We start from the raw sequence: 12,009 nt of genomic DNA, 5'->3' as shown, positions 1-12,009 counted from the left end.
CTATAAAGATGTGGCCCATAAGAATAAACGATTTTCCAAAGAGGTTTGAAAATTCTATAAAGATGTGGCCCATAAGAATAAACGATTTTCCAAAGAGGTTTGAAAATTCTATAAAGATGTGGCCCATAAGAATAAACGATTTTCCAAAGAGGTTTGAAAATTCTAAAAAGAAGTGGCCCATGCAGGTTTCGAACCTGCGACCTTCGCGTTATTAGCACGACGCTCTAACCAACTGAGCTAATGGGCCAATTGCTTATATATTGATATTTATCCAACATATTATAAAGCAAGGATTTAGCATCGAAAGGACGTTTGACCATGAATTTTTTCCCACTTTTTTCTAGAGTTGAACTCCAAAAAACATGTTTTGACAGAATTTGAAAAACAACAAAAAGGTGTTTTCATTTTTTTTCACTCCAAATTACTCACAAAAAGTTAAAAACAACATCAATTAGTATTAATATTGGTCAAACAAAATGTAACTCCAATTTTTCAAATATCATTTTCACTGTGAAAATAAAAACAATAGTATTTTTTTTTTCAAATTTCACAATGAAATATGGTCAAACGTCCAATTATTGTGCCTTGTAATTTCAAGATATTCAATATACAGGAACAACAAAATTGAAACTACATCACAAATTTTAATCCATTGAAAATAATTGCAAAGATTCTAGGCATGATATACATAAGTAGTACATATTAATACATTGAATGCTTTAAATTTAAATACTAAGCTTTAATTCATAGAGATTTCCCTCCATCCTTCTGCCCTCTACCTTTTGCTTTTTAATAATGATCACACTTGACTAACACTACCACCAACTACACTAGATTACGTTGGTCGGACTCTTCAAAAAAAAAATCGAGTGAGTGTCAGATCCTTCAAACATGCATAACTTTTAAAGAATCTGACAAGGGTACGACAACATTTTAAAAGAGTCCGAGCAACTTAGCCACCAGAAAGCCTTGGAAGAAGCTCTACAAATAACTATCTTCGTTTACATACTCTGTAAACTTTGGTGAGTTGCCAATTTGTAACTACTACACTATTATGTTATGTACAATAAGCTTATCAAATGCCAAAAACTTATGGAAATATCGAATACCTCCATTCGAGTTCCATGATGACACACACAAGAAATGAGACACATTAAGAAAACAGACTAGGTACATGTTTATGTATGTGTGAGTGTGTGTGTGTGCGCGCTCGTGCCCTGCATTTTTGTATGTGTCATCAGAAAGGATGCAAATTGATCATAGGCTTTGGAGGAGTGCCCTTTTGCAAGATGGAGGTTTCGTGGTTCGATGAGGAGATGTAGACTCAACTTCAAGTGTCTTCAATAGGAATTGTCTCTCCTGAAAAATGCTAGTTAGTTTCTAACAATGTCTCAAATAAGCAAACTTATAACAGTTTGTTGCTGGATTTAGTTCTGAAGTATTACATAAAGCAATGATTGCTTACACTTTCGGAAAACTTTGGGCTGGGAATTGCTTCAGCTAATGATCTGAATTGCGGAGTTACTTGAAGAGGAGAAGGATATTCACATTCAGCTGTTGCTGATACATCATTGTCCTTCATTTCATCACAAACAAGAGGAGTATCTGACGTAATCAAAATCATCATTTTTATAAGAATAAAGCAATTCAGATTTCAACATAGCTATCTAGAATAGTCACTATGTAATATGAAATTCTTCGTCGTACCATGAGGGAATAATAGATCACAGAAAATTCCATTTTCCAACTCTTGAACTCCAGTTTGATCACCTATTTGAGACTTTTGCAAACCAGATTGAATCTCCTGATCATGCCCACACGTCTTAACTTGACTTTCTTCTGTTTTATTACTCAATGCATGCGAAATCAGAGTTGATCCGGTATTGTACTCTGAACTGCCACCAGACTCTTGAGATAAAGCAAGTTGCCTGTATGTACATCTAGATTTTAGACTAGTCTGCACTAGGAAAAATAAGCTTGTGCTAGTCAATACCTTTTAGATGGTCGGTTCCTTTCGTTACTACTTGAGTTTGTTATCAGATTCTTATGAGTATTGTGTCCTGAATTCATCTCTGTATGCCGGAACTTGAGCATATCACCTTCCTTCATCCGATGAAGAAAATCATCGAGTACCTGCAAAATTTTCAAATCATCCCATCAGAGGCAGTGTTATCTATACCAAAACGCACAAAAAGGCTTTAAGGTCTATTGAGGCTTTAAGCGCAAATAAAGTGGAAAAGGAGCAATGGAAAGAACATACAAATATATCTGTTTAGTCCAAGACTAATAATTATAAGCATGAATAACAAACATATGGATAAAGAAACAGAATTATTTTAGGATAAAGTAAAATTTCAATTGTTTAGTGTCGCCTCTACGAAAAGTGTCTTAAAAGCCTTGATGATGACACTAAAGCACACATTAAGCGAAGTAAAGAGCTCAATGTGTTTTGAGCCTCACTTCAAGGCTTAAGCGCGCCTTTTACAGCTTGTTGCTTCCTCAACGAGATTACAACTTCTGCAATCAGTAATGTAAAAATATAGCTTACCTAGAAAAATATAACTTTTTAGATACAGAAAAAAAAAGAACTAAAATAACAACTAATTGACCTTACCTTCCAAGCATTTTCAAGACTCTGGTTACTGTTTTCCGTATTAACTTTGAGTGCCAGTAATTCTTCTTGTTGCATCAACACATTTATCTTTCGATCATTCTTCTTAAGGAAAGTTCCTTGAAAATCCATAAAAAGTTCATTACAAAATCAATGATATGTTCTCTCATCTAATATTCAACTGCCCCTTTACAAAGTTTACTGTCAAAGATTGTTACCATTTTCATATGTCTCTTTCAAGTTATTGACATTCTGAGCAAGCACTGCAAATGGATGTCTAAGCGATTGATTATTATTCGGACAATCATCAACAGAGCTCTCAATTGTGTTCCTCCTCCTATATCACGACGAGTGTATGTTATATAATACATAACTTTGGTATCTCCGCGACATAATTGAACCAAACTATATTCATTTTACCTCAGCTTCTTATCAGGAGCGGAAACATCAGATATTCTGTCTGAAAACATAACTCTCTTGTTATTTAGATTAATGTATGAAGTAGAGTTTTCGTTAGCCACTACTTCATGTTTTGCTTTCTTTTTGCAGATTGTAGTAAATCGATTCTTCACAGCATTATCCGTTCTGTATTAAACGCGAAGGAAAAGTTCAAAACACAAAACATAATCTCTAACAATTAGTACCAAAATACAATGCTGGTAATTACCTGCCTGATACCACCTTTGCAATTTCTGTCCATCTGTTTCCAAAGATCTTTTGAGCCTGCAAACGCGCAAGCAATCTTTTTCTATCAGATATGTACATTGTAATCACAGTTCATTCAGATTCAGGCGTCTTAATCTTAATGGAAACAAATGAGGCCTTATTCACATAAGTCGAACAAGTTTGTAAATGATTACAAAACCAAATCTCCCAAATAGAAACGCGACTTAAGTACAATGTTACATTCAACATAACATCATTTTACCGCGCATAAAAGCATATCTTCTTCAGGTGACCATCCACCTTTTTTGAAATCAGAGTTCAAATAAGTGAACCATCTGCAGATTTTTTTTTAAAAACACAATCACATTAGTTAACCAAAAGACAAAAAATACAGTAAATGAAAAAGGGGAAATGTCAAATACAGAGAGAACATTTTGGAACAAACCTTCTTTTGCATTGTCTAGTTGTTTTATCCTTGAAGTTTGAAGCTATGATAGTCCAACTACAACATACATCATGAAGAAAAAAAATCATTTAGCTTCAAAGGGCGGAGCTAGTAAGGGCTCAAGGACAATTATTTTTTACAGTGTATGTTAGATGTTGAACCCCATTCGACTTATTCGTACGATTACTTCTTCATATTTTGAATCCTCAACCCTCCTAATGAAAATTCTGACTCTGTCATCACGCCGCCTTCCATAGCCATATGGAGAAACTTTTTGGTCTTATTAGATACCAAAAATATGGCCCTTTTTAAGATTATTGAATATTTTCAAAGGTTGATTTCTTAGTTGGTAATTCAACTAATAGTTATTATCTTGAAAAGTCATTTCTTCTTGATTTCAATTTTTCCTTAACAAAGAAAATGACTTTCTATAATAACTATTAGTCGAGTGATTATTTGAGAAATCAACTCAAAAAAAAGAATCGAAAGGATAAGTGACATTACTTGTCATCAATTCCATGAATACGAATTTGCTCTCGTAGTATATCGTCCTCCTGCAACTCAAAACAAACATCAATGCAAGTTGTTATCATAAACGTAGTTACATGAATCAAAGTGGATACTAGAGTGGGACCGGCCTCTATAGCATCAGGTGGCCAAATATGCGATGCAACAACACAACATCTCAAAAAGGACCAAAACAAATATAAAACAATAACCAACCAATCAATCATGTCTTAATTCCAAATTAATTAGTGTCAAATAACCATAATAATAATAATTAGTACCTCTTGTGACCAAGACACAATGTGTCTTTCTTTTGGTTTGGCTCCATCACAACTATTTCCTTTAATCTTCTTCATTTTTCACAACTTATAATAAATAGATTGCTATGTTACAAAAGAGCCTTTTGGATGAATGATTGATTTATATAGAAATGGCTAAGGGGACAAAAAGGGGGGAATAGTGTTACACTACTTGGATACCTTTCTCCTTGGATTCACTAGTTTATACTATTGGAATTCTATGCATAATGAATTCCAAAATTAGAAAATATATACTCCCTCTAGTTTGAAGTTTAAATTAAATTACTTCATTGATTTCTTAATAATATTATATTTGTGATCTTTAGGTAAAATTGAGCCACCTTTGGTCATAAAATAAATTTATTCAATGAGATTATGTGATACTTAAGTAAATCGGGTGACTTTTCTATTATAAGAGATAATTCAATAATTTTAATGAAAGGAAATAAAAATTGAGTCACCATCTGTAAAATCAATCCATAAACTGTCATATACTATCTTCCAACTTCTAGTAAGTCAAAAGGATATATACTACTCCAATATTTCCAAGAAAAGAAGGGGGAGAAATGTACATGTACAAAACAAGCTTTCTAGAGAGGGAATCTATAGTTGCATGTAAAAGGAACATACATATGGAACCCTAGGTAAAAGTTTCTAAGTTGAAAAAATGAATTCAAGTTCGGCATAATACATAAATGTGTTGTTTAACTTGGCATCAACTGATATCTATGTCTTCTAACATTGGATCTGCACAAGTAGACATTTAAACTTGTATAAAACTAAACAAACAAACACATTTTTCCTACGCGGCGTCCTACGTGTATTATGTCACATAGAACATGTGTGTCTACTTGTTCAATTTTATACAAGTTTAAGTACCTACTTATGTACATTTAAAGTTGGAGGTCATAAATGTCAGCTGAAGTCAAATTAAAAGACATATTTATGTATTATGTCATTCAAGTTCTATGTATTAATTAATATTTATATCTAGTTCTTTCTTACCTATCACTTTATTTTATTTTAATCTATATGGGAGCGTATGTGGTGTTGAAAATTAAGCTATCTCAAATGACATGTGATGGTAGCATATATATAACTTTTAGAATCATATGATAAGAGTAATTATATTCCAATGGAGAATATATTCAACCCTAGAGCCAAATGTCTTAATGATGAACTTGAATGGTTTTCATTATTGCATTCTTAGATTTTGAATTCAATTGACCTACTTTTTGCTTTGGTCATATCTAAATAAAAACACAATTATAAAGAGGAGAGAAATTATGAACTTGAGTGCTTTCATGAGACACATCCGTTAGTATAACATTTACTCAACACAAATAAAATATTTGGATACATCATCATAAGGAAATGGATCTCGAGCCTAATATAATCGCAAAAATTAACTTAAAAGAAAAAGTGTTTATTTAAGTTTTATAAGGAGACCGGACCATGGGTATTTGCCTGTCACTTAAGTGGTATTCCATTCTATTAATCCCCCCATATCCGAGTATTTCAGTGCCAGGTCTGGGGCGAAAATATCCACGATCTGGACTTGAACTTGAATTTCCATATTTTGGATGAGAAACTAAGAAAATAAGATGTCATTTAGTTTTTCCCAACTCACTAGTTAGATGAAACTTTTTTTTTCTTTCAAATGTTTCGAAGTTTATTCAAGTATGTATAACATACATGTATGATTCGCAATAGATTTATTTATGGGCTTACATTAAGGAATATTAAAGGATATTATAAACATGAAACTAACTATTAAAATCATGAGGAATGTTATAAAGATGTACTGAGTTACAATCATAATGATGAGAAGTAATGACTTTCTTAGAAAGTTATGGACATTTACCGACTACCATAATTCTAATATTCCATTATAAGATGTATGTTATTTGATATTTTATTTCTTATTTTGCAAAGTCTAAAAAGATACTCTCTTTGTCCTATTTTATGTGAGGTAGTTTGACTCGCCACGAAGTTTAAGAAAGAAATTATGAAGACTTTTAAAATTTGTGGTCCAAAATAAATGATAGAAATTTGTGTGGCTGTAAATCATTTCATTAAGGGTAAAATATATATTTTATAGTTAAATTGTTACTCAATGAGTCAATGTAGAAATGTGTCATTCTTTTTTGGACTAACTAAAAAGGAAAGTAATTCATGGGACAAAGGAAGTCTTATTTTATGGTTGAGATATGACATCCTTTCATTTATAATTTTATATCTCACACAATAGGCATATTGTGCCAATAGGTATTAGGAAATGAAAATCAAACAAATAGATACTCCCTCCGTCCCATTTTATATGAGGTACTTTGACTTGACATAAATTTTAAGAAAAATGGAAAGACTCTACAATGTTCCGAAAATATCCTTATTAATAATTAATGTAAAAGAAAGAAAGAATATGATAAAGTGGGGAAAAGAAAGAAAAGGTTATGACAAAGTATTGAAAAAAGTGTTTAAAGTACTGTTGACTGTCAGAGAAAAATATTTGTACTTTACTACATTTCAATAACTTTTTCTTTAAATTAAAAGAGTGCAACTATTGAAATAATGAGATTCAAGAAGGGTAAAATAGGGATAATATCATTAAATATTTATCAAATAATGAAATGTGTCATTCTTTTTTAGACTGACCAAAAAAGAAAGTGAGTCACATAAATTGAAACAGAGGGAGTATGATTTATTTTCTGCAATAGGCATGTGCTATATAAACCGTTTGCAGTGACGTATCTATATCGAGTGAAGGTGGTTATTAAACACACTTCAATAAAATTTATAAAAAAACATATTATGTAAATAAGTTAAAAATTATGTTTATATACATTTAAATTTTGAACATTTTTAATTAAATTTCTAATTACGTCGCTGACAATTATTTGTTCTTATAATAATATTTGTTTATTCTATCATACGACATTGGAAGTTTCACATTTAACGCCTTGAAGGAATATGTATGATACCTTGTAAGTTCGTTTTAAAGGTAATTTTGCTATAAAAGCAAAAGGTTAGTAACAAATTATTTTTTAAAAATAGGTTAAGGTGTGAATAGCTAAAATTAGGAGTGTTCGTGGTTCGGTTTGGATCGGTTAATGGTTAAAATCAAAATCAAACCAGTCTAGTCGATTTTTTAAAGTTCTAAAACCAAATCAAACCAAATGAAAAAAATAACGTCGGTTTGGTTGTTTTCGGTTTGATTCGGTTCGGTTCAATTTTTCTGATTTTTTCAGTTTGAAAGTAATAATATTTTTGAGGACATACGTATCTCGATAGACATGAACACCTAGTACATGAACAATCCACATGAAAGCTATTGGTGGCTCAATTAAGCAATACTAGAGTTATTATTACACGAACAAAGTGATTCAAATAGAGAAAATTTGATTATATATCTTATGTGAGGTAGGGTAGGTAAGACTAAAGTAAAGGATTTTGATGGATTTGGACCTAGGATTGTAATAGTTGAGTTAAAATTTAAGTGTTGAGCTTGAGAAATTGGTAAAGTTAAAGACTTGAGTTAATTAAAATTTAACAAAATATTTATATTTTATTTATGAATAATATATAAATAATTATGAAATTTATATATCTAATTTATTGTTCGGCTTGGTTACTTTTGCGGTTTTTTTAGTAAAACCAAAACCAAACCAAATAGTATCGGTTTTCAAAATTTAAAACCAAACATAACCAAATCAAACCCAATATCAATTTTTTTAATCGGATTAATTAGGATTGCAGTTCGATTTAATTTTTTATCCATAATCATGAACAATCCTAGCTAAAATGATAATACATTGAGGGTGCAAAATGTTATTAACTCGTAGATATGTGGTGTATAATGTTTCTACTAGCCAGCATTTCACATTTAATTAAAATGTATATAAATACTACAAATTCTAAATATTTTCTCACCACTTTTTTCACAACGTATTGCTATTCTTAAGAAGTAGAAAATATGGGTTTGAAAGGTAAGTTGATTGCTTCAATGGAGATGAAGTGTGGAGGAGATTCATTTTTTGATATTTTTCACACCAGTACTCATCATGTACCCAATTTAAGTCCTACAAATGTCGTTCATTTTGAAATTCATGAAGGTGAAATCATAAAGCCTGGTTCGATTGTTAGTTGGAAATATAACGAAGGCAACACAATTTTTTTCAAGTTAATATCTCAGATGATCGCTCAACTATGAACTCTTTTCTCAAAAAGTCACTCAACTTTGATTTTTAATTTAAAAGTCACTCTACTATGGATTCTTTTCTTAGAAAGTCACTCAATTATAGATTTTTTCTCAAAAAGTCACTCAACTTTGAATTTTAACTCAAAAGTCACTCAATTATGAATGTTTTACTTATAAAGTCACTCAACCATGAGTATTTACTTTTAAAATCACTAAACCTATTCAATTAATTTGTACTGCCAATTATACTATGCTTAAAAATATCCAATTTCACCGTCAATATACAATACTTAATATATTTTTTTCAAACTGGAACGATGTTCCTATAAATACGTATTAAACATAGCGTAGAAAATAATCATAAAACTCATGGAATTTAAAGGTTCTTAGAATAATTAATCCTAACTATTATATTTGGGGAAAAAGGCAAAAAAAAAGGATCACTATTATATTTTTAGTGGATCGAGTCAAGTAGGTGGGTCTTCTTTTTATAATTTTAGTTAGAAATAAAAATTTCATGTAAGTAAATTTTAATTAAAAAAATAATTAATTAAATAGGTTGAGTGACTTTCTGAAAAAAGAACTCATAGTTGAGTGATTTTCTGAGAAAAGAAATCATAGTTGACTGACTTTTGAGTTAAAAATCAATGTTGAATGACTTCTGAGAAAAGAATCAATAGTTGAGTGACCATCTGAGATATTACCTCAATTTTTTTCGTACTCTATCCCTCTCTCAACATGATTTACTTGCATAAATTTTCTCTATTCAGGAGTATTTGATAATAACTAATAAGAAAGTTACTCCCCCTGTCTCTAATTACTTGTCCAATTTTCCTTTTTTAGTTGTCCCTAATTATTTGTCCATTTTGACAAATCAAGAAAGGACAATTTCTTTTTACCTATTATACCATCAATTAATTACTTTGAAAAAGGTAGAACTTTTTGAAAATCTTAAGTTTTTAATCCATTCACTTCATTATTAATAGGGGGTAAAATGGTAAACTCACTATGTCAATCATTGTTTTCTTAATAGGTGTGTCAATTCAAAAATGGACAGATAATTAAGGACGGGAGTAATTTTTAAGAAAATAATCTTCATGAAAAAAAATATTCGATGGTGTTTAATTTTCATAAATATAGTACAAGTAAATCCTTTTGCTTCAACAAAGGAATATAACTTCTTTCGCTAATGGGTGGAAGAAATTCTTAATTAAAATTATTTTAACTTTTACATTTTTTTCTATTGGCTCCAACTAACACTTAACATTACTTACTAATCTTTAGTAATAAAAAAAATTCATCAAAGTAGTAATAACATCACAAATATTATTTTCTCACCAAATAATATTTTGTAAATGTTTAAATTTTTCATAAGGTATTGAACAGTTGAACTAGTGATAACGAGTTCTTATATTTTCTGTTTTTATTGATTATAGCTGGACAGGAAATGTATATGAAGCAATTAATTGAAGCCGTCAATACTCACAAGAAATCAATCAAATGGAAAGTTATTGAAGGAGATCTATTAAAGTTGTATAATTACTTTAATATTACAACATCTTGTGAATGCCAGTGGGCTACTTGGACAGTTGAATACGAAAAGAAAACTAAAGATACCCTAGAACCCCTTGCTCACTTGGGTGCTATCCTTGCCATGACTAAGGATATAGAAGGTCTCCTTGTCAAGAAATAGTATATATATATATATATATATGACTAAGGATATAGAAAGTCGCCTTGTCAAGAAATAGTGTATATATATATCTATATACGCCCACATTAGAAATAAGTGTGTTTGTATGATCGATGAATAATTTGCGAGTTTTAGCTAGCATGTGGAATAATAAATAATATAATGTCTACGTGACTATGTCCATACACATTATAAGTATGTGTGTTTGGTGATGAATAATTTGCGAGTTCTAGCTAGCATGTGGAATAATAAATAATATAATGTCTACGTGACTATGTCCATACACATTATAAGTATGTGTGTTTGGTGATGAATAATTTGCGAGTTCTAGCTAGCATGTGGAATAAATAATAGTATTATTTTTGATGAATATGTTGTATATGTCACTAGTACTAATAACTAATTATATCATGCACAAAATCATAAACATATATAAACTGATCAACCAATTCCTTTAAGAATCATATCAGAAGAATACTAAGATGGCTCATTATCTGCCAGAAAATAACGAATTCCCAACGATTACACAAGAAAGACGTATCAATCGTCTGCAACTTCCTTTGAAAACCTGTAAAAGTAGACAGTTAAACTTGTATAAGTTAAACAAACACATTTGTCTTATATGACATCTTACGTATGTGTATTATGTCACGTAGGATATGTGTCTCTACTTATTCAATTTTATACAAGTTTAAGTATCTACTTTTGCACATCTAAAGTTAGAGGGCATATATGTCAGCTGAAGCTAAATTAAAAGACATATTTATGTATTATGTCATTCAAGTTCTATGTATTAATTATTATTTATATCTAGATCTTTCTTACATATCACTTTATTTTATTTTAATCTATATGGGAGCGTATGTGGTGTTGAAAATTAAGCTATCTCAAATGACATGCGATGATAGCATATATATAACTTTTAGAATCATATGATAAGAGTAATTATATTCCAATGGAGAATATATTCAACCCTAGAGCCAAATCTCTTAATGATGAACTTGAATGGTTTTCATTATTGGATTTCTTAGATTTTGAATTCAATTGACCTCTTTTTGCTTTGGTCATATCTAAATAAAAACACAAATATAAAGAGGAGATAAATTATGAACTTAGTACTTTCATGAGACACATCCGTTAGTATAACATTTACTCAACACAAATAAAATATTTGGATACATCATTAGAAGGAAATGGATCTCGAGCCTAATATAATCGCAAAAATTAACTTAAAAGAAAAAGTGTTTATTTAAGTTTTATAAGGAGTCCGGACCATGGGTATTTGTCTGTCACTTATGTCGTATTCCATTCTATTAATCCCCCCAGATACAAGTATTTCAGTGCTAGGACTGGGGTGAAAATTGTTGGGTTCTGAAGGGTGATTAGGGCGTCATGCGGAAGCTTGCAATTTGCAAATCATATGGTTGATAAATCAGATAACAAAAACTTATACTAAAAATCAAAATATTATTATATCAAAACTAATATAAATAAAAACATTGAAACTTCAGAGAGAATGAATCTCCCCATAAACAAGACTCTTAAACGACTACATTGTGGATGTTATTGTTATTGTGTTAGAAGAAACAA

The 12,009-nt window shown here is 30.6% G+C and overlaps 2 protein-coding genes and 1 non-coding gene across 3 annotated transcripts; 1 reads left to right on the top strand and 2 right to left on the bottom strand.

The window, feature by feature from the left end:
- Window positions 1-173: 173 nt before the first annotated feature.
- TRNAI-AAU (transfer RNA isoleucine (anticodon AAU)) lies at window positions 174-247 on the bottom strand. The gene has a single exon. It is a non-coding gene; the product is annotated as a tRNA-Ile (tRNA).
- Window positions 248-936: 689 nt separating this feature from the next.
- On the bottom strand, window positions 937-4,331 carry LOC102589190 (transcription factor RAX2-like). Its single transcript, XM_015307243.1, has 12 exons — window positions 4,227-4,331; window positions 3,723-3,779; window positions 3,540-3,612; window positions 3,279-3,334; window positions 3,032-3,196; window positions 2,830-2,948; window positions 2,615-2,730; window positions 2,486-2,548; window positions 1,994-2,133; window positions 1,708-1,928; window positions 1,466-1,653; window positions 937-1,359 (listed from the first exon to the last, which is right to left on the bottom strand). Exons 1-12 carry the CDS (start codon window positions 4,313-4,315, stop codon window positions 1,258-1,260), a joined length of 1,389 nt encoding a protein of 462 aa, XP_015162729.1. The 5' UTR covers window positions 4,316-4,331; the 3' UTR covers window positions 937-1,257.
- A 4,144-nt stretch (window positions 4,332-8,475) lies between these two features.
- Window positions 8,476-10,419, top strand: LOC102596513 (kirola-like). The gene is made up of 2 exons (XM_006344219.2): window positions 8,476-8,688; window positions 10,163-10,419. Exons 1-2 carry the CDS (start codon window positions 8,502-8,504, stop codon window positions 10,417-10,419), a joined length of 444 nt encoding a protein of 147 aa, XP_006344281.1. The 5' UTR covers window positions 8,476-8,501.
- Window positions 10,420-12,009: the final 1,590 nt, after the last annotated feature.

The sequence above is a fragment of the Solanum tuberosum genome, unplaced genomic scaffold (assembly GCF_000226075.1).
Source record: "Solanum tuberosum cultivar DM 1-3 516 R44 unplaced genomic scaffold, SolTub_3.0 scf00051, whole genome shotgun sequence".
Taxonomy (NCBI): Eukaryota; Viridiplantae; Streptophyta; class Magnoliopsida; order Solanales; family Solanaceae; genus Solanum; species Solanum tuberosum.
The sequence above is the reverse complement of the archived record's forward strand: the minus strand, read 5'-3'. Positions and strand labels throughout refer to the sequence as shown.